At 45.0% G+C, this 27,406-nt stretch overlaps 1 protein-coding gene across 2 annotated transcripts in view; it reads right to left on the bottom strand.

The window, feature by feature from the left end:
- Positions 1-20,483, bottom strand: part of RAB31 (RAB31, member RAS oncogene family) — a 106,671-nt gene extending 86,188 nt beyond the window's left edge. The window contains exon 1 of one of the 2 annotated variants that reach the window (XM_037892872.2): positions 20,135-20,483. In XM_037892872.2, the coding sequence (XP_037748800.1) occupies positions 20,135-20,173 (39 nt within the window). In that variant the 5' untranslated portion in view covers positions 20,174-20,483. The remainder of the gene's footprint in view (positions 1-20,134) is intronic. The other variant, XM_043539885.1, reaches the window with a different exon arrangement.
- Between the last annotated feature and the right edge of the window lie 6,923 nt (positions 20,484-27,406).

Here is a 27,406-nt window from a genome sequence, read left to right as displayed (position 1 = left end):
CAGGAGTACTGGAACCTCCCCTTCCCCCCGGGTTGCCAACCCTTCCAGTTTCGCCAGGAGTCCACTGGAATCACGCTCTACCTCCCGGAGGCTACTTCAGCCAAACCGGGAGATTTTGGGCACTAACAGTCCAGTGCGGCAGCGGGACTAAGGCAGACTCCCTTACCTGCCTTGGCTTCATGCCCCTTCCGGAAGCGGCCGGCACCGTCTCTGCGGCCCCTGGGGGGGGGGGGGGTGGGAAGGTCTCTGCACGCTGCCCCCGCCTGCCCAAGTGCCAACTCCACAGCTCCCATTGGCTGGGAACTGCAGCCAATGGGAGCTGCGGGGGCAGTACCCATGGGCAGCAGCACATGGAGACCCCCCTGACCCCCCCGCCTAGAAGCCACTGCCAGAGGGATGTGCCGGTCACTTTCAGGAGCTGCCCAAGGTAAGCGCTGACCCCCTCCTGAACCCCAACTCCCTGCCCCAGCCTAGAGCCCACACCCAAACTCCCTCCCAGAGCCCGACCCCTCACCCCGTCCTGCACCCAAACTCCCTCCCAGAGCTCACACCCTGCACCCCCTCCCACACCCTAAGCTCCTGCCCCAGCCCAGAGCTCACACCCCGCACCCAAACTCCCTCCCAGAGCCTGCACCCCGCACCTCCTCCCGCATCCCAACCCCATGCCCCACCCTCGTGAAAGTGAATGAGGGTGGGGGAGAGCGAACGATGGAGGGAGAGGGGATGGACTGAGTGGGGGGACGTGACCTCAGAGAAGGGGCAGGACAGGGGCGTGGCCTCAGGGAGAGAGCAGGGCAGGGGGCAGGGCAAGGGTCTTTGGGTTTGTGTCATTGTCTTTGGGTAGGCAATCCTACCGAGGACCTGCCCCCTCCCTGCCCTGCCCCTTCCCGTCCCAGGACCTGCCCCGCTTTTCACTCCTCTTTCGCCCTCCCTCCGTCGCTCACTGCTTTTCCGTCTCCCCCACTCCCTGCCCTGATCAGGTGGGACTCGCCTGCAGAGCCGGGGCTGGGAGCTGCAGCCACCCAATGCAGGTAGGAGGTGGCCACGGCTAAGTAGGGGCTGGCACAGGTGATGACCGGCACCTCCCCCAACCACAGTAACCATACTTTTGGTGTCCAGTCAGTAGATCTGACCAGACACCATCAGGCTCTCTTTTCAACTGGACTTTCCGGTTGAAAACCAGACACCTGGCCACCCTACTAGTAAGGGGGGGCATAACAGGAAATGTTTTGGCACCACTGTGCTTGTGGGTAGAGCTGTGACAAGATTTGAGATGGAGGAGCTTGTTGAGTGAAACATACGTACTATTCTCCTTTCTCTGTCATGGATATTTTATATTGGTTATTTGTCTGTTGTTTTACTAAATCTAAAATAAGTCATCTAGGCCGACAGTGAAAACCTGGCCCCACTGAATGTCCTGAAAGTGCATGTTTTGCATATTGAGTATAGCACACATAATTGCATTAAATCTTTCTCATCTTAAAAATTAGACTTTTTTCTGTCAAAGCATGAAATCAATCCTCTCCTTTCAACCACAACGCTGAATTTCAAATACAAAACTAAATCAGGTTCTTCTTCAGTAAACAGAAACATAAACCTAGTTATTACACATCTCAGCCACATCCATGCAGAGTGGACTTCACCTGCATTATAATGGGCTTGAGGTGCTACCAAGTTTAACAAAAATTGTTAAATTCAGTTTTCATAGCCTAGAAGGTGCCTTAGGGCTTGTCTACATGAAAATTTAATTTGTAGCAAGTTCGGGTGTAAATCTGCTCTGCATTACCCTGCCACACACTCAGGGTATGTCTACACTACCCGCTGGATCGGCGAACAGCGATTGATCCAGTGAGGTTCGATTTATCGCGTCTAGCCTAGACGCGATAAATCGATCCCCGAGCGATCTCCCGTCAACTCCTGTACTCCACCGCCGCGAGAGGCATAGGCGGAGTCGATGGGGGAGCGGCAGCAGTCAACTCACCGCGGTGAAGACACCACAGTAAGTCAATCTAAGTACGTCGACTTCAGCTACGTTATTCATGTAGCTGAAGTTGCGTAACTTAGATCGCTCCCCCCCTACAGTGTAGACCAGGGCTTAGTGTCCATGTGATATACTACTGACATGAACTAATAGTCCCTTAGTGCACTTTGATTTATCCCTCTCTGAAAAGTGACTACACCAAAGCACACTAAAGTACTGTAAGTGTGGGTCAGCAGGGTCCATACAGACATGGCAGACTACATCCCCTTTTGCCATGAACATAATGTTTGTGTAGACAAGCTCTTAGAGAAGAAAGCAAAATCAAGCTTTCTGGAACACTTAATCATATTTGTTTAGCAAAATTATGTCAGTTGACAAGACGCCTTGGACATATTTTAAAGGAAGTTTAGAAGGAATTCCCATTGCATTTATAATTCAGATCCTACAGTGTGTATGCATTTTGTATAAAAAATATTTTGCACTCTCATAGCACTTTTCACCCACAGATAAAAAGCTGTTGAATACTTCGGGGGTGAGAAGACGACAAAAAATGGAAAAGGGAGACCAGTCGATGCTAAATTATTCAAATACAAAGAAGTAATTCCAAAGAGTGGGATTTTACTAACATATCTTAGAATATTAATTGCAAATCTCCTTGGATTTATATTGATGGAATTAAATCATTGCCTTTAAAGGTCAGCCAGACAGGGAAGGACATTATTCCTATGAGCCCAACGGTAAGGTTAAGTGTGTTTTATATCCTCTCTATCATAGAGTTATTTGGGAAAAGTAAAAGACACAGATCCTATGGCATGATTGGACAAACCCCCACATCAGACTAGAGCAAACAGGGGTATCCTAAGAGCACCCAATGCCAGATGGTAAGGGGCTCCCTGGTATGTAACAGTAAGTTTTAGCTGGCCTGACTAGCTCAATATACCTCACACACTGTTGTGATTTTATTTATTTAAAAAGTGTTTTGTAATATATCATTTGAAAACTAATAACACACTAGTCATTAATATCACTATGAAATTTATATAAAGACACTGTATGCAAAATTATGGACACTCTTTGACACAGGCGCTGACTTTCTGAAGTGCCAGGGGGTGCTGCTCGACCCTTCTGAACACAAGGGGAACTGTGGGAAGGCACTGGAAGACTATCAGCATTCAGGTGACTTAGCCTGTGTTGTCACTGCAAAATGGTTGGGTTACCACCCTGAGTGAAAGTGGAACCTAGGCTCTAACCCCAGACAGGCCAGCTAATCCAGGCTGAAAGCACCGCTTAACTCAGGGGAGAGGTTTTTCTGTGCAGATAAAAGCGTGGCTAGCGGCAACACCCAAGTAAGAGTCCAGGCTACTGCAACCATGATGAGCCTATATAATTTATTTGTGGGTGTGTTTTGAGAGGTTGACAGAGAATACTTGATTAGGAACGGTGGGAAGTGGGGGAGCAAGATTTTCTATGCTTTAGACTGTAACAGAACTCAGAACTCAATAACTCATGACCCCCAGGGCTGTTGCAATCCCATCCACTAAGAAACACTGGATTAAACAATAAAAAAATCAAGTATTTATAGTATACTCTTAGGAACTTGATTTGTTTTTTGCTTTGGTGGATTGGGTCAAACAGGGGAAAAAAGGATGCAGCATCTGTGGCTCCAGCAACATGTAACACTGAGAATCACAGGGCATCATGTAACAAGGAGTTAAATATTAAACTTTATTAAGGAGACAGTTAAGCCATTATTTACAAAAGTTCAGCAGCAAAAAATGGATTTCTAAGGTATTTTTCATGCCTGGCTCTATTTTTGTATTATTTCATCTGCTAATTAGCACATAACATGTTATAAAACAACAAATTGTTATTTAAAGGCCTACAAGTGTTACCAATCAATTTGTTTCTACCTCTGTTTTCATCCTAGCTTAGCCCTGGTCTACACTAGGACTTTAGGTCAAATTTAGCAGCATTAAATCGATGTAAACCTGCACCCGTCCACATGATGAAGCCCTTTATTTCGACTTAAAGGGCTCTTAAAATCGATTTCCTTACTCCACCCCTGACAAGTGGATTAGCGCTTAAATCGGCCTTGCCGGGTCGCATTTGGGGTACTGTGGACACAATTCGACGGTATTGGCCTCCGGGAGCTATCCCAGAGTGCTCCATTTTGACCGCTCTGGACAGCACTCTCAACTCAGATGCACTGGCCAGGTAGACAGGAAAAGAACCGCGAACTTTTGAATCTCATTTCCTGTTTGACCAGCGTGGCAAGCTGCAGGTGACCATGCAGAGCTCATCAGCAGAGGTGACCATGATGGAGTCCCAGAATCACAAAAGAGCTCCAGCATGGACCGAATGGGAGGTACGGGATCTGATCGCTGTATGGGGAGAGGAATCCGTGCTATCAGAACTCCGTTCCAGTTTTCGAAATGCCAAAACCTTTATCAAAATCTCCCAGGGCATGAAGGACAGAGGCCATAACAGGGACCCGAAGCAGTGCCGCGTAAACTGAAGGAGCTGAGGCAAGCCTACCAGAAAACCAGAGAGGCGAACGGCCGCTCCGGGTCAGAGCCCCAAACATGCCGCTTCTATGATGAGCTGCATGCCATTTTAGGGGGTTCAGCCACCACTACCCCAGCCGTGTTGTTTGACTCCTTCAATGGAGATGGAGGCATACGGAAGCAGGTTTTGGGGACGAAGAAGATGATGATGATGATGAGGTTGTAGACAGCTCACAGCAAGCAAGCGGAGAAACCGGTTTTCCCGACAGCCAGGAACTGTTTCTCACCCTGGACCTGGAGCCAGTACCCCCCGAACCTACCCAAGGCTGCCTCCTGGACCCAGCAGGCGGAGAAGGGACCTCCGGTGAGTGTACCTTTTAAAATACTATACATGGTTTAAAAGCAAGCATGTGAAAGGATTACTTTGCCCTGGCATTCGCGGCTCTCCTGGATATACTCCCAAAGCCTTTGCAAAAGGTTTCTGGGGAGGGCAGACTTATTGCGTCCTTCATGGTAGGACACTTTACCACTCCAGGCCAGTAACACGTACTCGGGAATCATTGTACAACAAAGCATTGCAGTGTATGTTTGCTGGCGTTCAAACAACATCCGTTCTTTATCTCTCTGTGTTATCCTCAGGAGAGTGAGATATAATCCATGGTCACCTGGTTGAAATAGGGTGCTTTTCTTCAGGGGACACTCAGAGGAGCCCATTCCTGCTGGGCTGTTTGCCTGCGGCTGAACAGAAATGTTCCCCGCTGTTAGCCACAGGGAGGGGGGAGGGTTGAGGGGGTAGCCACGCGGTGGGGGGAGGCAAAATGCGACCTTGTAACGAAAGCACATGTGCTATGTATGTAATGTTAACAGCAAGGTTTACCCTGAAAGAGTGTAGCCAGTGTTTTATAAAATGTGTCTTTTTAAATACCGCTGTCCCTTTTTTTTTCTCCACCAGCTGCATGTGTTTCAATGGTCACAGGATCTTCTCCTTCCCAGAGGCTAGTGAAGATTAGAAAGAAAAAAAAACACACTCGAGATGAAATGTTCTCCGAGCTCATGCTGTCCTCCCACACTGACAGAGCACAGACGAATGCGTGGAGGCAAATAATGTCAGACTGCAGGAAAGCACAAAATGACCGGGAGGAGAGGTGGCGGGCTGAAGAGAGTAAGTGGCGGGCTGAAGAGAGGGCTGAAGCTCGAATGTGGCGGCAGCATGATGAGAGGAGGCAGGATTCAATGCTGAGGCTGCTGGAGGACCAAACCAGTATGCTCCAGTGTATGGCTGAGCTGCAGCAAAGGCAACTGGAGCACAGACTGCCACTACAGCCCCTGTGTAACCAACCGCCCTCCTCCCCAAGTTCCATAGCCTCCACACCCAGACGCCCAAGAACGCGGTGGGGGGGCCACCGGCCAACCAGCCACTCCGCCACAGAGGATTGCCCAAAAAAAAGAAGGCTGTCATTCAATAAATTTTAAAGTTGTAAACTTTTAAAGTGCTGTGTGGCATTTTCCTTCCCTCCTCCACCACCCCTCCTGGGCTACCTTGGTAGTCATCCCCCTATTTGTGTGATGAATGAATAAAGAATGCATGAATGTGAAGCAACAATGACTTTATTGCCTCTGCAAGCGGTGATCGAAGGGAGGAGGAGAGGGTGGTTAGCTTACAGGGAAGTAGAGTGAACCAAGGGGCGGGGGGTTTCATCAAGGAGAAACAAAGAGAACTTTCACACCGTAGCCTGGCCAGTCATGAAACTGGTTTTCAAAGCTTCTCTGATGCGTACCGCGCCCTCCTGTGCTCTTCTAACAGCCCTGGTGTCTGGCTGCGCGTAACCAGCAGCCAGGCGATTTGCCTCAACCTCCCACCCCGCCATAAACGTCTCCCCCTTACCCTCACAGATATTGTGGAGCACACAGCAAGCAGTAATAACAGTGGGAATATTGGTTTCGCTGAGGTCTAAGCAAGTCAGTAAACTGCGCCAGCGCGCCTTTAAACGTCCAAATGCACATTCTACTACCATTCTGCACTTGCTCAGCCTGTAGTTGAACAGCTCCTGACTACTGTCCAGGCTGCCTGTGTACGGCTTCATGAGCCATGGCATTAAGGAATAGGCTGGGTCCCCAAGGATACATATAGGCATTTCAACATCCCCAACAGTTATTTTCTGGTCCGGGAATAAAGTCCCTTCTTGCAGCTTTTGAAACAGACCAGAGTTCCTGAAGATGCGAGCGTCATGTACCTTTCCCGGCCATCCCACGTTGATGTTGGTGAAACGTCCCTTGTGATCCACCAGAGCTTGCAGCACTATTGAAAAGTACCCCTTGCGGTTTATGTACTCGCCGGCTTGGTGCTCCGGTGCCAAGATAGGGATATGGGTTCCGTCTATGGCCCCACCACAGTTAGGGAATCCCCTTGCAGCAAAGCCATCCACTATGACCTGCACATTTCCCAGGGTCACTACCCTTGATATCAGCAGATCTTTGATTGCGTGGGCTACTTGCATCACAGCAGCCCCAACAGTAGATTTGCCCACTCCAAATTGATTCCCAACTGACCAGTAGCTGTCTGGCGTTGCAAGCTTCCACAGGGCTACCGCCACTCGCTTCTCAACTGTGAGGGCTGCTCTCATCTTGGTATTCATGCGCTTCAGGGCAGGGGAAAGCAAGTCACAAAGTTCCATGAAAGTGCCCTTACGCATGCGAAAGTTTCGCAGCCACTGGGAATCGTCCCAGACCTGCAACACTATGCAGTCCCACCAGTCTGTGCTTGTTTCCCGAGCCCAGAATCGGCGTTCCACAGCATGAACCTGCCCCATTAGCACCATGATGCATGCATTGGCAGGGCCCATGCTTTCAGAGAAATCTGTGTCCATGTCCTGATCACTCACGTGACCGCGCTGACGTCGCCTCCTCGCCCGGTATCGCTTTGCCAGGTTCTGGTGCTGCATATACTGCTGGATAATGCGTGTGGCATTTAATGTGCTCCTAACTGCCAAAGTGAGCTGAGCGGCCTCCATGCTTGCCTTGGTATGGCGTCCGCACAGAAAAAAGGCGCGGAACGATTGTCTGCCGTTGCTCTGACGGAGGGAGGGGCGACTGATGACACGGCTTACAGGGTTGGCTTCAGGGAGCTAAAATCAACAAAGGGGGTGGCTTTACATCAAGGAGTATTTCAGGCAGGACTTCACGGAGGGTTCCAATAAGAAATGGTGCACCTAAGTTATTGTTCCTATTGGAACAAGGAGGTTAGCCTGGCCTCTGATTGATACATGGCTAGATTTACCTCGCTGCACCTTCTCTGTGAGTGACTGCAGTGTGACCTAGAGAAATGAGTCCCGTAGATGGGGGAGGAGGCAAATGAGTACAAAACAAATCTGGTCTATTTCTTGTTTTCATCCACTCCATCTATCTTTTACATCTTTGGCTGGCAGCAGACGGTGCAGAAGGACTGCATGCCATCCACATCTCATGGCTGCTCGGCAGAAGATGGTACAGTACGACTGCTAGCCATCGTCACCTCTTGCCTGCCCGGCAGAAGATGGTACAATACGATTGCTAGCCATCGTCATCTCTTGCCTGCCCGGCAGAAGATGGTACAGTACGACTGCTAGCAATCCATATTGCCTGCCTGCTCACCATAAGACGGTTCAATAGGACTGACTGCAGGACTAAAGAGAATGACCTGGTCAAGTCACTCCAAATTTAGTCCCTGCGCCCATGTCTGCCCAGGCGCTCCCAGCCGACGTGGCCAGGAGCACCTCGGACATGACGAGGACGGCTACCAGTCGTACTGTACCGTCTGCTGCCAGAAGGCAATGGGTTGCTGCTACTGTGTAGCAATGCCGTACCGCATCTGCCAGCACCCAGGAGACATACGGTGATGGTTACCTGAGCGGGCTCCATGCTTGCGGTGGTATGGCATCTGCACAGGTAACTCAGGAAAAAAGGCGCGAAACGATTGTCTGCCCTTGCTTTCACGGAGGGAGGGAGGGAACAGGGGCCTGATGATATGTACCCAGAACCACCCGCGACAATGTTTTAGCCCCATCAGGCATTGGGATCTCAACCCAGAATTCCAATGGGCAGCGGAGACTGTGGGAACTGTGGGATAGCTACCCACAGTGCAACGCTCCGGAAGTCGACTCTAGCCTCGGTACTGTGGAAGCACTCCGCCGAGTTAATGCACTTAATGCACTTAGAGCATTTTCTGTGGGGACACACACACTCGAATATATAAAACCGATTTCTAAAAAACTGACTTCTATAAATTCGACCTTATTCCGTAGTGTAGACATACCCTTAGTAGCAATTTGGGATTTATTTACTATAATACCTGACACCTTCCTACTACAGGAATTATAAAACAAGTTTGCAGAAGCCACTAAGGTTATACATATAAAAAGGACACACAGGGTTTTCTAGATTTCCATTCTAACAGCACAGAGTTGCTAATTTTAGACCTATTCAGTCCGCAGCCTTTCTTCTGAAATTGTCTTATAATACCCTGTACCTTTGAGTCATTTGTTCCTCCTCCTGTACATCACTCACTGAGACCTTTGGGCCCACCTGAGGCACTGTTCCAGACAGAAGTCTGCACTGCCTTCTCCAGACCCTTAAACCATGCAGATGCTGTCACACACATTGTCTCAAGAGGGCACTTCATTTTCTTTTGAATACCAAGCTTCCTCAGACAAAACCCAAATCATCTTAAATAATGTATTTACTGGTATGTCACAGAATAGAGAGAACAATGAAAATTTAAATTAGTGAAATATTAAACTCATGGGAACGGACACAACGAAGTTACCAAAAGAAGCCCTAGTTGTTGTTTTTTTTCATTCCCATGTGATTAAAGCACTCAAGGTTATCCTAGTCTAGTGCCTCCTTTATGACCTCTTTCTGTCCATTTACCTAGGTACTTATATGGCCATTGTCACTGTAGAACCCAAGCTGTCAGAACAACACTGAAGTGTAACATCCTCCCAGAATAAATATTTAGTATTCTTTGTAACAGTTACAGCATCTCTTTCGATTAGGGTGACCAGATGTCCCGATTTTACAGTCCCAATATTCGGGGCTTTTTCTTATATAGGCACCTACTTACACACACACACACACACACACACACACACACACACTCTCTCTCTCTCTCTCTCTCTCTCTCTGTCCCGATTTTTCATACTTGCTGTCTCGTCACCCTCTTTAGATAATTCTCTTAATAAAGAGCCAGTTTAGTTTTAGAAACTTATGAGTCCTCTTGTGTTAGTACCCAGCATGTGGTACCTGAAGCCCATCTAGTAACCAAATCATTTGTAATTCCCCTCATCTTCGATGTAAAGGAGTCAGAAATCATAAGATAGTTAGCCATCTTGTCTGTCAAAATCATATAGTAGGCAGTCAATGAGTAGATGTTAGTTCATTAATACTGTCAAAGTATGTATTGAGAACCAGACTGTGGGCTCAAATGTATGAGATAGAGAAGAGAAGCACATAAGAAGCCTTGCCCATCCTTTGCATCCCAGCTTACTAGCCAGTCACAATGTGGCTGAAGCGTGGGGCCACTACTCCCTGCAAGGGCTGCCAGGAGCCTATAAGAAAAGGGTCCGTGTCTACTCACCCCCATAACACTGACCAGGGAGACAGGAGCGCACAATGCATCTGTTTTAATTATGGCAGAGCTGCCAGTGCCACTGTAGCATTAACTGTCAGGATGTCCTAAGGGGAATTCTGGGTGGTCAGATAAATTCCTCCTGGGAATCCTATAGCAGCATGCTCCCTTCACACTGTTCAGCGAGTAAAGGTCTTTGCCCTAAAGCCCTAATCCAGTTATGATTAAACAGACCCTTCTCTACAGTTAAAAATGAACAAAATTTTAACTTCTTTCTTCCCACTATTGGTTTAGCATTAACATGTCTAATTCCAGTGGGTTGTGCCCTTGTCGCAGGCTAACTGGGCAAACACATTAATTGCATACATTGCAATTAGCTGGCCACTTGATCACTAATAAGAATAGGCAACAACTTCTTGGAAGAAATTTTCATTAACATATAAATGATTTTTCACTCCTTTGTGTAGTGAATGCAGAAGTTTGAATAGGAAAATACACCCTTAAATGTACACCTTTTAATTGATAAAATTTTAAAGGAGGAAAAAAATGTATCTAAACATTATGGCCATAAAGGTCCTGATTTCAACCAATCACGTGCACCTCAGGGCTTGCAAGCATGCAAACTTAAATGTAGTATAAAGAATCCTAATTTGTGCTTGAATGTGTATGTGTAAAGAAAGGGTTGCACACCATATGCATGTATGTGTGCATGTCCAAGTTGCACATTGGCAAGGTCCAAAGCACACATGCAACCCTTGCTTTGCACATGCACATACTGATACATTTGCAAAATTGGGTTTTACCTGCACATATCTGAGTTTGCACATATTCAAGCCCTGATGCGTGCATGAACGTTTGAAAAGCTTGAGAGCACTGCTTAGATTCCATTTTAAGGAGAAAAACAACACAAAAAACCCTATCAATGAGGGTAGTTCTGCTTAATGTTAATGTTATGTCTTTTAATGTTATGTCTTTTTAGAGATCTGGTCTCTCTCTGTAAGCTGCCTTTTGGAGGTTTTTCTTTTTTTCTCCCTCCTCCCCAGCCCCAAACATGTAATTATGTTTTAAAGAAAAGAATTAAACCAGAACTGAATGATTGACAGGTCTTTCTACAATTATAAAGATATGTCCTTAGAAAAAAAAATATTTTCCTTTCTGGTTGCCCTTAAAGGAAAAAGTATTATTGAATGATAAGGATAAATCACACAAATCAAAAGCTCTTGATCTGTAAATGTGAAGAATGGCTTTGGTTTTTCAGTCAGTCATCTGGTGACCATCTTGACATAATGGTCAAGAGAATTTACAAGATAATTTCTAACAGGGAATGCTTCAGTTTGCTCCATTAAATTTTCCTGAGCATGAGTTTCCTTAGCAAAGCCATAGGTGACATGCAAGTGGTGTCTAGAAACTGGAGTTTACTATTTATTCCAATTCTTCCTTTTGGTGGAAAGATGGAATTTAATTGTTTCTAAATTACTAAGAAAGAAAAGCAACAAACCCTGAGAAGATGGAAAGGTACAACAGCAAAAACACACAAGCACTTTGCAATAATCTGGAAACCAAAATGTAGTAATATGATTTAACATGCAGAATAACCACAACTTGCATACAATTTATTCATTATAACCCCATCACATGGCAGGCCCTCAGCTAGTAAACTAGTAAAATCAAGAGCTCAGAAATGCATGTTATGCACTGAGCATCACACAGTTCTGTGAACAACAAATTGCTGTACAAAGGAATCCCTTTTCTAGTCTGGTTACTGGTAAGTAGTGAAAAATCTTGTGGGCCCACTTCTGCCTTCTGTTATGATGGTGCAAACCTACAGCTTGTCCACACTTACAGAACTACAGGTGCAGCCGTGCCACTGTAAAGCTTAGTGAGGATGTTATCTACACCAAACGGAGAGCTTCTCCCATCGGCGTAGGTACTCCACCTCCCCGAGAGGCTCTGTCTACACCAGGAGTTCGGTCAGTATAAATAACTGCACGCTCAGGGGGGTGGATTTTCCACATCCCTGTGTGACGTAGTTATAATCGACATAAGTCTGTAGTTTTAGACCAGGGCCTAGTGTGTTCAGTCAGGTTGCACAGGTGTAACTGAGAGCAGAATGTGGCCTCTGTTTATTTTTTCCTTGAAGGATGTTTCAGGTCATAATGTAATTGAGTCATTTTACTAAATAATTCCTCCCAAAACTTTGGGAAGAAATGAATAATAATAAGAAGTGTTGGAACCTGTTCAGAAAAGCATTTAAGACAGAAAATTCTGGATTCTGAAGCATTCTGGGTTTATCATATTCATTGTTCAATGTCCAACACTACACTGACATGAAAATTTGAATCTGACCCTTTATAAAAATGTTTCATCAGGCTTACTAAAAAGGAGCCGGGGCCACGGCACAGGGGAACCGGGAAAAGTGGCCAGAGCAGGAAGTAGGAGGGAGCCTGGGGCGGAGCATGGACGGGGCTACACCTGGCTGGTGGTAAGGCACAGCCTTCCCCAGCCTATGATACCCGCCACCCATGGATGAGTGAACAAAAGGTAGTGATGAATCACTCACTGGAAAATAGCCTGTCGGTGATTCAGTCTCTCTTGTTTACTCATCTTGCTATTCAGTAAATAAATAAAAAACCTAATGAAATCTACATTTAGCTAATAGACATAATCTTGGAATCCTTTTACTTCCACTCTTGTCTTCTGCACCCATCCGTTACATTTTGTTCCTCTTTATGCCACAAACCTACAATTGATTATGTGTGGATGGACCCCTGCACCCATCTGGAGCCCCACTGACTTCGTTGGGATCCCATGTCAGCATAAAGATCCGCCTCCATAGAACCAACTGCAGGACTGGGTCCTCAGATTGTAAACTCTTTCCGGCAAGGACTCTTTTATTTAATGTTTGTACAGTGCCTAGCACAATGGGGTCCCAATCCTGACAAAGACCTCTGGGCTACCGTTGTACAACCTAGGGTTGCCAGGTGTCCGGTTTTCAAGTGGAACATCCAGTCGAAAAGGGAAACTGGCAGCGTCCGGTCAGCTATGTCTGATTACCTGAGGTAACTGCCTCCGCCACCGAGGGGTGGGAAAAGTAGCAGCTGCTGCTGGAGCCTGGAGGAGCCTGGAGGAGCCCCAGCCTGACAGAGAGAACTGGCTGACTCCCAGACCGGGCTCCAAAGTAGGTACTGGCGCTGTCTGGGGGGGGGAACCAGGTAACCTGTCTGCCCCCCACTGCCTTGCTGTGCCCCGATTTCCCAACCCTGGCCCCTTGCTTCAGGGATGGACTCCCCCGCCCCACTGTGCCCCGATTTCCCCAGCCCCTCACTCCAGGAACCAACCTCCCTGCCCCGCTGTGTCTCGATTTCCCCAGCCCCTCACTCCAGGAACCAACCTCCCTGTCATGCTGTGCCCCAATTTCCCCAGCCCCTCACTCCAGGAACCAACCTCCCTGCCCCGCTGTGTCTCGATTTCCCAAGCCCCTCACTCCAGGAACCAACCTCCCTGCCCCGCTGTGTCTTGATTTCCCCAGCCCCTCACTCCAGGAACCAACCTCTCTGTCCCGCTGTGTCTCGATTTCCCCAGCCCCTCACTCCAGGAACCAACCTCCCTGTCCCGCTGTGCCCTGATTTCCCCTCCCCAACCTCCCCACCCTGTTGTGCCCTGATTTCCCCACCCTGGCCTCTTGCTCCAGGGATGGACCCCCCCGCCCCACTGTGCCCCATTTCCCCACCCCGGCCCCTCACTCCACAGACGGCAACCCTATAACATAACAGTTTTTGGAGGCAGATCAGAGTTAATATGTTCGGTTGTTTTTTAAACACTAGTATAATTTAAAGATATTCAGAGAGACGCTTTCAATGTAATGGCTAAGTTAAAAGGTATATTAATTGTTTCAAGTTTTTACAGAAAGATTTTGCTACAGAAAAACAGCTCCACATTCTATTGCAGCCCAGACCCTATTTTTTCCCTTAGTTTATCATGTCATCGCGTCTGGAATGCCAGAGAGATTTTATCCTTACTAAAATTAACAACGTGTTCCAGATTAGCTACATTATCAAAGAATTCTGACCACTTTTTTACAGTCTGCATGTGTGTACACTGGAAGTTGATACACCTGTACAGTACTGTACATGCAACACATGCCCAAACATAACAACGTAAAAACTTGGTAAATAAAGAAAGCAGAGGAGCAGGTAGGTTACAGCAGATGAAAACTAATAAGCGACCTCCTGAAGCCCCACCAGGGCAAGCTAACAGTTTCCCTAAAATGCAACAAAAGTCAAGGAGCACAGCCTCAGTCCAAAGGCTGGAAATCTTGTTAGTAGTTGCCACACAGCAGTTACGTGAGAACTTGGCAAGAAGCTATACCTCAGTCCTACAGGCTGCAGAAAGAAGAGTAGAGATCCAAAGTACAAGCATTCACGATTTACTCAGCACCTGTGCAGAATGGCCTCTATATTGTTTAGATTTCTCTGCACAGAACTAGGTAACTCAAGCAAATCTCTGAGGACTGGTGAATAGGAGGAAGTGAACATGAAGTGCTTATAGGGGCAAAGATAGGGCATGACCATGGCATACATGCTTAAGTGCAACCTAGTATTTGCAAAATATGTGTGCCAAGGCTATTTTATATTATTCATACTGCTATCCAGGAGTAATAGTGTATTCAGCTGTAACAGCTCTACTTAGAAGAAAGCAAGAGAAGAGGCGGGCATGGGGCCACTCACACTGAAATGTCCCCAAGAGTTCTAAGAAAACAGGATAATTCACAGCTAGCTGCTCAATACCTTGCAACATTAGTGAGGTGCAATGTCCTTGACAGCCCACCAGCAAGCACAACCTGCTTCCCCTCAAATTATTTCTCCTCACTGAATCATGAGGAACAAAGCACCACCCCATGGCTGGAAGTTGAGGCTAGAAAAATTCAGATTGGAAATCAGGCATACATTTTTAACAGTGAGGGTAATTAACCACTGGAACAATTACCAAGCATCATGGTGGATTCTCCATCACTGGCAATTTTTAAATCGAGATTGGATGTTTCTCTAAAAGATCTGCTCCAGGAACTATTTTGGGAAGTTCTATGGCCTGTGCTGCACAGCAGGTCAGACTAGATAATCATAATGGCCCCTTCTGGACAGGAATCCATGAATCTATGCTCAGCAAGGAAGGATACCAGCAGCTCAGAGCCTAATCCTAAAATTAACCTATGTATAAAATTAACCTATGCATAAATTTGGGTTCGATTAGGACAGGTTTGCCCTGTGGTTCCCTTTCATCACTCTTCTGTTCATTTCTCATGTTTCTCACTCCATTAGACACCACATGGGGGCCCATCCTCCAGTAGCATGTAGTCTTAAAACGTTGTCTAAAGCAGTGGTTTTCAATCTTTTTGGGCTCAGGACCAATTTGTAAATGTTTACGGCCTGTTGCAACCCAGTAAATTGTGTGGGGTGGATGCCCTGCCTGGGGCAGTTTCATTTGGGTCCTGCCCCCGGGCAGGGTGGGGGAGGTGGGATGAGTCCTCTCTGGCACTCACCCCACAGTGGCAGCTCCTGCAAGCTACTACGCAGGAGGGCTGGCTGGGCTTGGCTCTCGGCTCTGGGTGTTGCAACCTTTGGGATTGCAGCGCTGCTCATGTTTGGCCCTTCCCCCTTGACTGGACCAAAGTTATGAGAGTGGAGTTGTGACCTGGTTCATGGAGTTGCAGTGCCACTCACTCAAATTTGGCCCACCTGGACTCCTGTTACCATGTTGGCTGGGCCAAACATGAGTGGCACTGGGATCCCAGAGGTTGCTGTGCCTGGAGCAGGGAGGTGAGCCCAGCCAGCTCTGTGGGACAGAAGCTGCTACGCGACCCTTTGAAACATTCTGGCATTTGGGTACCACCCACAGGTTGAGAAACCCTGGTCTAAAGGTTTCTCATAAAAGGAGGGAGATTTCTCCTGTCACCTTACAGTACTGCACTGCACACGTTCCTGAGCTTCATGGGGTGGAGACTGCAAGAAATCAAGCCTTTTCCTTCTACCCAGGTGTTTTAAAAACAATGAACTACTCACTTTTGATGAGTAAATGGTGAAATATAGCCTGGATCCCCAAATTTGAGTTTCAGTACATTCACATCAAGAACGTTGGGCCAGATTCTCTCCTGTGCCAAGATGCGCTCAGTGCAGGAGGACTAGGACATCAAGGAACCAGTTACGGTCTCCATTTCTCGTACAGTGGCTCCAGTCCCAACTATGGAATGCTGCTGTAGTTCACAATAGCTAGCTGTTGTCCCTAAAAGATCTATCTGGCTTTAAGATTAAACTTGATAAATTTATTGAGGAGATGGTATGATGGGATAACATGGTTTTGGTAATTAAATATTCATGGTAAATAGGCCAATGGCCTGTGATGGGATATTAGATGGGGTGGGATCTGAGTTACCCAGGAAAGAATTTTCTGTAGTATGTGGCTGATGAATCTTGCCCATATGCTCAAGGTTTAGCTGATCGCCATATTTGGGGTTGGGAAGGAATTTTCCTCCAGGGCAGATCGGAAGAGGCCCTGGAGGTTTTTCGCCTTCCTCTGTAGCATGGGGCACGGGTCACTTGCTGGAAGATTCTTTGCTCCTTGAAATCTTTAAACCACGATTTGAGGACTTCAATAGCACAGACATAGGTGAGAGGTTTTTTGCAGGAGTGGTGGGTGAAATTCTGTGGCCTGCGTTGTGCAGGAGATCAGACTAGATGATCATAACGGTCCCTTCTGACCTAAATATCTATGAATCTATTAATCTAATGGTCAGCTGAGGCTGGTGGATGGCTCTGGTCTCTCCCACAACACACACCTTCTACACTGGGGTGGAAAGTTTGCAAATTATGCAGGACCTGGTTTTGCTCTATGCCAGCTGAAAGTTCCCAAAAGGGAACTGTCAGCTGGACAGCTACAGACAGATTTCAGATGCTTTGCGCTGTATAGGTTTGTACTCTGTAATGGTTTGGGATAGGACAAGAGAGGTCTTCCTCTGTAGTCTGATTGAGAAATGTAATCTAGAGCTATTTTCACAAATGGAGGAGGAAGACGGGTTCAAAATCTGACTTGAAGCTCCCAGGATCTCAGTTTCTTGCAATTCCTTGCTTAAGGATTTGCCTGTTTTATAGGATTTAGGCGCCTCAGATTTTATTGATTACCAGATTTTATTGTGGCCTACTGGATACATTGCTGCTGGACCCTCCCATTTCATAACGCGTATGAAACCAGATCCTAGGAACTATTAAAAAGATAACTCTAAGGTTCCTTTTGTCAGGCTCTGTTTTGGAATGGCATCCTTCAGAGAGCTCTTTTAAGTAGACCAAAAGATTAATGGATGAACTTGTTCTCACTGGCAGGCACTCAACTGGCCAATTCTGGAAATCTGTCTCTGCAGTTAGCCAGTGGATCTGTCAGATGAAGCCTTTTGAAGTCTTGGAAAAATTGACTGCCAGCCTCCATAAGTGAGATGACTATGATCAGCAGTGAATGGTTTTGTAGAACTAAAGTGTACTAAGACTCCGGAGGGAACCTCTTCTCAGTAACTACAAGGCTGATGTAACTGTAGTTCTTCATGTTTTCTTAAATGTTTCCTCTGCTACCCTAAGTTTTTTGTGAATGTATTGAATAGTTTTGAATTCACAGCACATGTAGTTGTTCTGTATGTTCTTCTGCTTGCTTTAGAACAAACAAAACAACAACAAAAATCCCACAGAACTCTTACATTTAATGTTACAAAATAGCAATAAATTTACTGCAAGAGGAATGTCATTTCGTAAGACTGCTTCTGCCTCTATAAACACCAAGATTACAGGATTTGCTGTTTGTGGGGGGGAAAGAAGCATCTGCTTGTTCTAACACAGACTTCTCAAGTTTGAGTAAACTGCGTTTACTTTTGCATCTATACAATTTTAAAGATGAATGCGGAGATTTTCATTGGGGAGGGAAGAATGTTTATTGCCAACTACTTTGGGCAAAACTCTTCAGTACCTACTTTGTACTGGTGTGAATGCCAACACCAAGGCACTAAAGAATTTGGCCAGCGAGTGTTTTTTAAAGTGGCATCTGATTTATATTGCATTAAAATAGTTCACTGTACATATCTAAGTTTATAAAGCTATTCTCGGTTTCATGGGGATATGATATAAAATCTTTGTATCCATACATATGACATGTTCTGTTTTTAAAACTTACATGAAACGCTATGACAGAGACTCTCAAAAGCTCTGAATTTTTGCATGCTGTGCTTATCTAACATTCATAGAGTAATTTCATCAGCACATTTTAATGCAAAGTTATTTTTGTGAATGGCAGAGAGTAGATCAAAATCACAAACCTAAGCACATTATTGTTTCAAATAGAAGCAAAAAGAAATTACTATTATACAGAATGAAACTTCTGTTATGAGTTCATTAGACCAAGTTTTAGTAACTCCACTGAAGTCATGCACACATCAAACACCACGAAAAATCTTGTTTAGGGGTATCTGAAACGAGCGATGACATGGGGTAACAATAATGCCTTCTCTACACTACAAAGATTTTGAAAAATCTTGTTAACCCTTGTTAACATTGGTTCAGTTAGACAAACGGTAATAATTACAGGCCATTTGTCAAAAGTTTCTCTAGTGTAAGCAAGACTTAAGTTAGAAGAGACATTCTTCTGTCAGAATTCTTTATCAATCCTAGTTTGTTGCAACAGAAGCTCTAAGAGCAACCCAGGAGCGTGTTGTGAAAATAAATGAGATGTTGTTAGGTGCCCCACGTCCCACAAGAATCGTTTAGATTAGGTAGATAGTATATGGCAAGTATTAAGGACTGGGTAATCAAGAGGTTCAAAGGAACACTGTCAAAAGTAACAGATTCCAGGAAAATTTTAAGTTTTGCTTTTATATATGAGATTCACTTTTAAAATTTCAATGGAAATAATAGTTTGGATTTAAAAATTCTCCTTCACTGTTTCCTGCCCAAACATTGCAGCCTTGGCTAGTAGTTAAGAATCAGAAAGTGAAAATCACTAGAAACAAAAATTAACATGGACTAATGATCATTTTCCTTGTTCAAGGTAAGTGAAAGACAAAAGGTAAACAAAAAGCAGTTAATTTCTTTCACTTCAAATGATCTATGAAAATTTATGATGAGAGAGAGAGAGAGAGAGGTTAACCTTCATGGCTCTATAAACAGCATCTCATTTCAACAGCCAAGTTTATCTCCTTTTGGAAAGAAAAATCCCACCCAGGAACCTGGTATGTTGTATACCAAGTTTCAGTCTGAAGGAATTTACCACAGCCAGGTAATAAAACCCTCAAAAAGGGAGAGACAAGCACTTTTTCAGCTGAGTGGGATCTATTATTTAGCTGGTATGATGTCTGTGTACCACAAAGCTTCCTTCCACTTAATGCACTAGCACGCTGGAGCTGTGCATTGAACTCTGGAGCATTAAAAGTTCGATAATTAACACACACACACCCCAACCCATGTTTGGAGAGACACTTAGCGCGGGGCAGTGGCTGGCAAAGGTCCATACAGCGGTCCATGGGTTTGGGATGTGCGGCAGGCCCTTGTCCCAGCTGGAAATGGTGTCTTCCAGGAAACAGAACATTCAGTGCCCCACCTGGCGCAGAAGGGAACTGAAGGGGGTGAGGGAGCAGTGGAGCGAGACCACAGACAATCTGGAGGAAAAAATGCCCAGCTGCCCACATCCTTAGCACAACAACCTCCCCGCAAATGCCTTTCCCCGGAGCACAGCCCAAGAGGGGAAGCGGGCGGGCCCAAGCAGCTCCCTTTATCGCGGGCTCAGCCAAGCCAGGGACAAAGAAGAGCCAGGGACAAAGAAAGTCCGTTTGCAAGGAACTCGGCGCAAACTTCCCGGGGAGCCTCCCAGGGCGGCTGGCAGCCTGGTCTCTCTCTCTCGTGAGCCTGTACTGCGGGGGGTGGGGGGGAGCCCTCCGGCGGCGTCTGCCCTTTGGCAAGCGGGGTCTGCCCCAGCCGAGCCCCTCCGCCGGCCGGCGCACGCCGCGGCGCTGCTACTCACTCCGAGCAGACACACTTTCAGTTCTCGTATCGCCATCATCTGCTTGGGGAGAAGCCGCTTCGCATTGTCCGGCGGAGTCACTCCCCGGCCGGCTCTCCCGAGCAGGGAACGGAAAAGCAGCTGCAGCACTTTCTGGGCAGCCCCCACAGCCTGAGCCGCCACCGGTCACATGAGCAGAGTCCCAGCTCCTCCTCGTCCTTTTTGGTGCTTCCCCCCAGCCCAAGCCAACACACGCACACAAATCTCTCCACTTCGGCAGCTTGGAGGAGCGGCGGTTTCTCTCTTTGGGACTCTGCTGCTGTGCTCCCTGCGGGCACCAGGACCCTCCCCCCCCCCGCTGCCCGGCAATGGCAGCTCGGATTTGCCGGGCCAGGCATGCCCTCGCCTGGTCCCCAACCATTGTGCACCGCGCGGGTTCGACCAGCCGGGGGGGGGGGGGTGCTGTCACAAAATGCGAGGGTGAAGTTAGGGGGAGAGGTGCAAAAATGATAGGGGAGAGACTACAAATGCATGCAGCAAAATCGTCCTGGAGTTAGAAGCTATAAAAAGTGCTTGAGTAATAAGAAAAGGAGTACTTGTGGCACCTTAGAGACTAACCAGTTTATTTGAGCATAAGCTTTCGTGAGCTACAGCTCACTTCACGATGAAGTGAGCTGTAGCTCAGGAAAGCTTATGCTCAAATAAATTGGTTAGTCTCTAAGATGCCACAAGTTCTCCTTTTCTTTTTGCGAATACAGACTAACAGGGCTGCTACTCTGAAACCTGCTTGAGTAGTGAATCCCAAATACAGGAGTCTCCCTCGACAGTCACTGAGACTTGGCTGGCAGATCTGCAAATGACAAGGCATTCAGATTAGGGACAACAGCAGTGGGCGAGATGTAAGAATAGAATAAAATATGTTTTATATCACTGGAGGGGAAAGCTTTTTGTGTGTTTGTTTTTTGCACAACAAAACTTTTGTAGAGGAGAGATTTTTGTTCTGTTACCTTCTCCTCTCCTGTCTCTTGTTTCACCCAGGGTTCTCAACCAGTAATGCCCCATAGGTTCCAGCACAGCAAACAGTTAGATGGATGGTTCATTTTAAGATAACTTTTGCATTTTGCAAAAGAAATGACAATGTAATTAATATAATCTACGTTTTGGCCCCATTACTTCTTGGGATTCCCTTAAGAACATAAGAATGGCCATAGTGGGTCAGACCAAAGGTCCATCTAGCCCAGTATCTTGTCTTCTGACAGTGGCCAATTCCAGATGCTTCAGAGAGAAGGAACAGAACAGGCAGTCATCAAGTGATCCATCCCTTGTCGCCCATTTCCAGCTTCTGGCAAAGAGGGGCTAGGGACACTGTCCCTGCCCATCCTGGCTAATAACCATTGATGGACCTATCCTCCATGAACTTATCTAGTTCTTTCTTGAATCCTGTTATAGTCTTGGCCTTCACAATGTCCTCTGGCAAAGAGTTCCACAGGTTATTCACTGTATGAAGAAATACTTCCTTTTGTTTGTTTTAAACCTGCTGCCTATTAATTTCATTTGGTGATTCCTAGTTCTTGTGTTATGAGAAGGAATAAATAACACTTCCTTCTTTACTTTCTCCACACAAGTCATGATTTTATAGACCTCTGTCATATCCTCTCCTTTTCTAAAAGTGGCTCTTTTAGCATAAACTGTTCCTCAGAAACAGTAATCTACTGTTACTAGAACAATCAGTAGGAATAAACTTAGGGGTATTGTATAAATATTTACTGCCATGAGAATAATAATCAGTAAGGCTCCCACCCTGCAAAGAATTACAAATGTGCTTAACTGTACACATTCTGGGCTGGTCTACCTGCAGAAGCTGCACCATTTAACTTAAATTGCTTTTTTAAATTGGTTTAGTTAAATCTGTGCAAACCCCTGAGTGGACACACAAATCTGTTTAAACCTCTGAATTTCACTTGGTATAAAATGGTGAACATTTTCACATTTAAAAACAATGCCACCACTTTCACACAACCCTGGTAATATCTAACTGATTATTTTTGCTAAGTGATCATCAGCAGTTCTATCCTTGACTATCTGTTTTGACAATAATAATGCAACACTAAAGATTACATTAAAATATATCAAAATCAGGCCAATCTACATAGGGACAAAAAGAGAGAGAGAGAAAAAAACTACACATACAGACCCATGCTTAAGGATTAAGAACAGCTAATGACATTCCCTCTTCCAGGAACTGGCATAACCTCTGTGTTTGTCTGCATGCAAGGAGCTGTGGTCAGGAAAAATTTTTGAGGAATTTGTCATGTTCCAGTGTTTTTAAATTCTGGTGAAGCTGAAGGAAAACAAGTCTTACAACCCTAAAGGTTTACTTTTTCCTTTTGTGGCAGCTTACTTTGATTAATAATTACAAGATTTCCAGTGATTTAAAATAATGTCTTGCCTTGCTTCTTTATACACTGCTGTATTTTGCTTTTTGCATATTACATGAATAAGCAACTCAGTTTTTCAGAGGTATTTCTTAAGCATTTCAAATAATCCGCTTTCTCCTTCTGAAATCCTTTCCTCAGTTTCCATTGACTAGTAAGGTCCAATTCTCTTTTCATTTACCTGGTTTTAGACCAGTATAATTCCACTGATTACATCCGAAGAATTCCTGATTTACACAGGAGTGAGAGAACTAGGGCCTTGGAGTTGGACTCAAGCCACAAGGTTTTGATCTGGCTCCAAATGTGAGGTCATGGGGGGATATTTGGGTTTGGAAGGTTGACTCAGGCCAATCTCTTGTGTCTATATTCAATATAGTGCTAGCTATTGGGGGAGGGTAGCACTGATTAACAGCAGCAAGCCCCTCAGAAGGGAGAAGGGATAGTCTTGTGATTAGGGACAAGACTGAGAGTCAAGAAATCTGGATTCTTTTCCTGAATCTACCACAGACTTGCTGTGTGACCTTGGACAAAACACTTAACTGCTCTGTGCCTCAGTTTCCCCATCTGTAAAATAGGAATAATAATATTTCTCTAACTCACAGGGATGGTGTGAGAATGACTTGACACTTGTGAGGCACTCACTAGGGCCCCTGATTTCTCTCTTTTGTGGGTAACAGATGCAGACATAAATCTAGCCTTATGTCCATTCAGCTCCCTAAACTGCTGTGGTCCATCCCAGTTCCTCGATGGGTCACCTCCTCTCTCCCATTGCTGCTTTCCTTCTTGGTCCTTGGCAATTGTCTTCCTGACACAAAAAAGTTCTCCCTCCTCATCACTGGTGAGTTAAACTCCCAGGCCATCCTGCTATATGCTGCCTTCCCAGCTCTTGTTCCCAATGCATAGAACAGGAGGCAAGTTAACTGATTACGTGTAGTAATAAGTGATTTTAAATGTGTATTTCCAAGGACAAGCAAAATACACAAATGCACAATATAATGACTTTGCTAGAAATATTAAAGATGTGATCCCTAGAAAGTACCAAATCTATTAAATGGAGAGCAGCAGCAACAGAGCAAGCAGCTCAGGTCAGCAGAAACAGGGGAATAAGAGCAGCTTGTGGTTCAGACTGTACAGCCCATTCAAAATCCAGTGGTTAAGCTATAGTTTATAACCTTGAGACGTTTTCTTTTACATTTTTAAATTTTCCTGCAGATTAGAAACAGATTGTCCTCATCCTGAGTCCCAAGCCTCTTGTACTACAGAAACACAGCACAGACATGGAAGAAATCTAAAGTCCTGATTCTCCTTTCACTTACAAAGGTTTGAAACTTATGCAATTCTCTTAACTTCTGTTACTCCTGATTTTCACAAGAATGAAAGGGAAATTAGGCCCAGTAACCCAGTGACTCTTCCATTAAACACTGATGGAATGAGAAGCTCCAACCTACCAAAATTTACTTTTCTTTTGGAATCACATCATATTCCAACATCACTGTCGTTCATTGCACAGAAATAACATATATGGCCCAATCACTCCGTCCACCAGGAAAACCCAGGGGAAAGGACTAGAGAGGAGGAAGCGTCTGCAACCATTTTTCAGGGGAGAGGGAAGCTATCCTTTATCCACTGCCTCAGGAGCACATATGCATTTGAGGGTGAAGGGGGGCATATCAGGGGCCACAGAAATTTCTCCACTCCTACTGTTCTTATGTGCTGTCCTAAGACCCCTGAACCTGCTGGGCAGCTCCCCATCAAGTAAGGAAAGACTTTCTTAGGCAAAGTAGTTGATATTGCTGAAAATCCAGCTTGGGGTTTTTTTTAAAATAAAATCCAATGAAGACGCTTCATGCTACTGCCTAAAGGGTTTGTGCAGTTCTCAAAGCAGCTATGGATTTTTTGCTTTTGTAAATGCTGTGCTTGTGAAAAGTGCCAAATTCACAAACTAAAGACTGTTGCCCTCTGTTAAGCCACAGAACAGGTAATACACAATATAGGTAGAGACCAGCAGTGAAACCTTCTCACTCTCCTGCATGATGTGCCTCAGCCCCAAGCTAGAGGAACTACTTTTAATGCTGCAGGGGTAGTTCAGTCTCCATTCAGTCCCTGGCCTCTAGTGTGCCAATTTAGATTAATTATTGTGTTGATTTCTGTGACTTGGGCATCATAGGCCAAATTCATAGCTGATGTACCCCAATCAAATCAGTGAATGAATATGATTTCACTTAGTCCACCAAACAGCCATTATGTTGTTTCAACCTCTACTGATGTGGGCTGAATTCAGAACAATAGCCTCGTGATGAAAGGCTCAGCATCCAATTATCAATACTCTTTGCTGTACAATCTAAATAAAAATACTTATGTTGGCCACTTTTCTCAAGTTACAATCAATACAAAGTGCATGTGCACATGCATGCTTGTAATGTAAAGAGCAAAACAAGCAGAGAAGTTGCTGAGATTTAATGTAGCCAACGCATATTTTAAATCAGGAGTCTCATTAAAAGTGAGCCTTCAAGGTTGCAGCCCCAGATTTCTCTGTTGCTATTTTTCCTTCCTAAAGCAGTCTTCAGCCGACTCTTATTGAGCATTGTTTGAAATGTCGCATCAATGATTATCTCAAGAGAGTCCATCAGGCATATGTGGGTGGTAATCTCTGGCATGGCTGGCATGCTTTCTGCCCCTCCCTTTGCCCGGCTCACTGCTTTTGTAGCATAACATTCTGTGAGGCAGTGGTTAGGAGGGGGAAGGGCAATGTACAACTTCTGCAGACTCCATGCCCTGGGATTGGGGTGATGAGGGAGACAGAGTTATATGCAGGTATTATGTCAAGCCTTGCAGCAGTGACAAAACAATAACATCTGCCCATCTTTCAATCTACCCAAAGAGCTGCCCAATGAAAATCCCATAGTAAACTACAGATGATTCCACTGAACAGCATCTCAGTAACTTTCTAGAAGTAAATTTCTCAGGATAGTATATTAAAGTAGTATTAACTGAGAAGCCAGCCCACACCAAGAGCTTTATTTTTGATGTAGAAACCTGTGTTTATTGCCAAGTGAAAGGAAAGCATCCACAATTCCTCCTTTTAATTAAACTAAACATTGTAAAATATGAAAACGGCATAAAAATAAGGCTAAAAGTTTTATTCTCAAAGAATCTTCTAATGTGTGTACTTCCAAGTAGAGATAACAGATTTCTTCTATAGACAGTCAGTTTGGGTACTACCAATTAGGGCTTTAGCTTCAAAGTAGATTGGAGGTGGTAAATCGGTAAATGCATGTTTATGTGTGGTTTTCTACAGAAGCATATGGATGAGAAATTTCTCCACAATCATTTCCTAAAAGGGATCTTCCAAATACATTTCATCTAGGGCTGTCAATTATTCACAGTTAACTCATGCGATTAACTCAAAAAAATTAATTGTGATTTAAAAAATTAATCACAATTAATCACAGTTTTAATTGCACTGTTAAACAATAGAAAACCAATTGAAATTTATTAAATATTTTGGGATGTTTTTCTACATTTTCAAATATATTGATTTCAATTACAACACAGAATACAAAGTGTACAGTGCTCACTTTATATTACTTTTATTACAAATATTTGCACTGTAAAAATGATAAACAAAAGAAATAGTATTTTTCAATTCACCTCATACAAGTACCATAATGCAATCTCTTTATCATGAAAGTGCAACCTACAAATGTAGATTTTTTTTGTTACATAGCTCCACTCAAAAACAAAACAATGTAAAACTTCAGAGCCTACAAGTCCACTCAGTCCTACTTCTTCTTCAGCCAATTGCTAAGACAAACAAGTTTGTTTACATTTACGGGAGATACTGTTGCCTGCTTCTTATTTACAGTGTCACCTGAAAGTGAGAACAGGCATTTGCATGGCACTTCTGTAGCCGGCATTGCAAGGTATTTACGTGAACAGATATGCTAAACATTTGTATGCCCCTTCATGCTTCGGCCACCATTCTAGAGGACATGCTGATGACGCTCATTAAAAAAATGTGTTAATTAAATTTTGACTGAACTTCTTGGGAGAGAATAGTAAGTTTCCTGCTCTGTTTTACCCGCATTCAGCCATGTATTTCATATTATATCAGTCTTGGATGATGACCCAGCACATGTTTGTTTTAAGAACACTTTCACTGCAGAAAAAATGCAAAGAAGGTAGCAATGTGAGATTTCTAAAGATAGCTACAGCACTCAACCCAAGGTTTAAGAATCTGAAGTGCCTTCCAAAATCTGAGAGAGATGAGGTGTGGAGCATGCTTTCAGAAGTCTGAAAAGAGCAACACTCCGATGCGGAAACTACAGAACCCGAACCACCAAAAAAGAAAATCAACCTTCTACTGGTGGCATCTGACTGAGATGATGAAAGTGAATATGCGTTGCTCTGCACCGCTTTGGATCGTTATTGAGCAGAACCCATCATCAGCATTGAAGCATGTCCTGTGGAATGGTGGTTGAAGATGAAGGGACATATGAATCTTTAGCGCATCGGGCTCGTAAATATCTTGCGACACCGGCTACAGCAGTGCTATGCAAACACCTGTTCTTACTTTCAGGTGACATTGTAAACAAGAAGCGGGCAGCATTATCTCCTGAAAATGTAAACAAACTTGTTAGTCTGAGTAACAGGAAGATCGGGAAGTAGGACTGAGCAGACTTGTAGACGCTAAAGTTTTACACTGTTTTATTTTTGAATGTATATGGTGTTATCCAGACCAGTGATCTGCCAGGTCACTCCAATCCTTGACTCTGGGAGCCAGCCTTACCCTGCTCTGAGAACCCCCACTCCTGGGCTGTTCACACACAGCCTCTGGCATGTAAGCTGCTCCCAGCTA

Source organism: Chelonia mydas, chromosome 2 (assembly GCF_015237465.2).
Source record: "Chelonia mydas isolate rCheMyd1 chromosome 2, rCheMyd1.pri.v2, whole genome shotgun sequence".
Taxonomy (NCBI): Eukaryota; Metazoa; Chordata; order Testudines; family Cheloniidae; genus Chelonia; species Chelonia mydas.
Note: the sequence above shows the minus strand (reverse complement) of the source record. Positions and strands in the feature narration are given on the sequence as shown.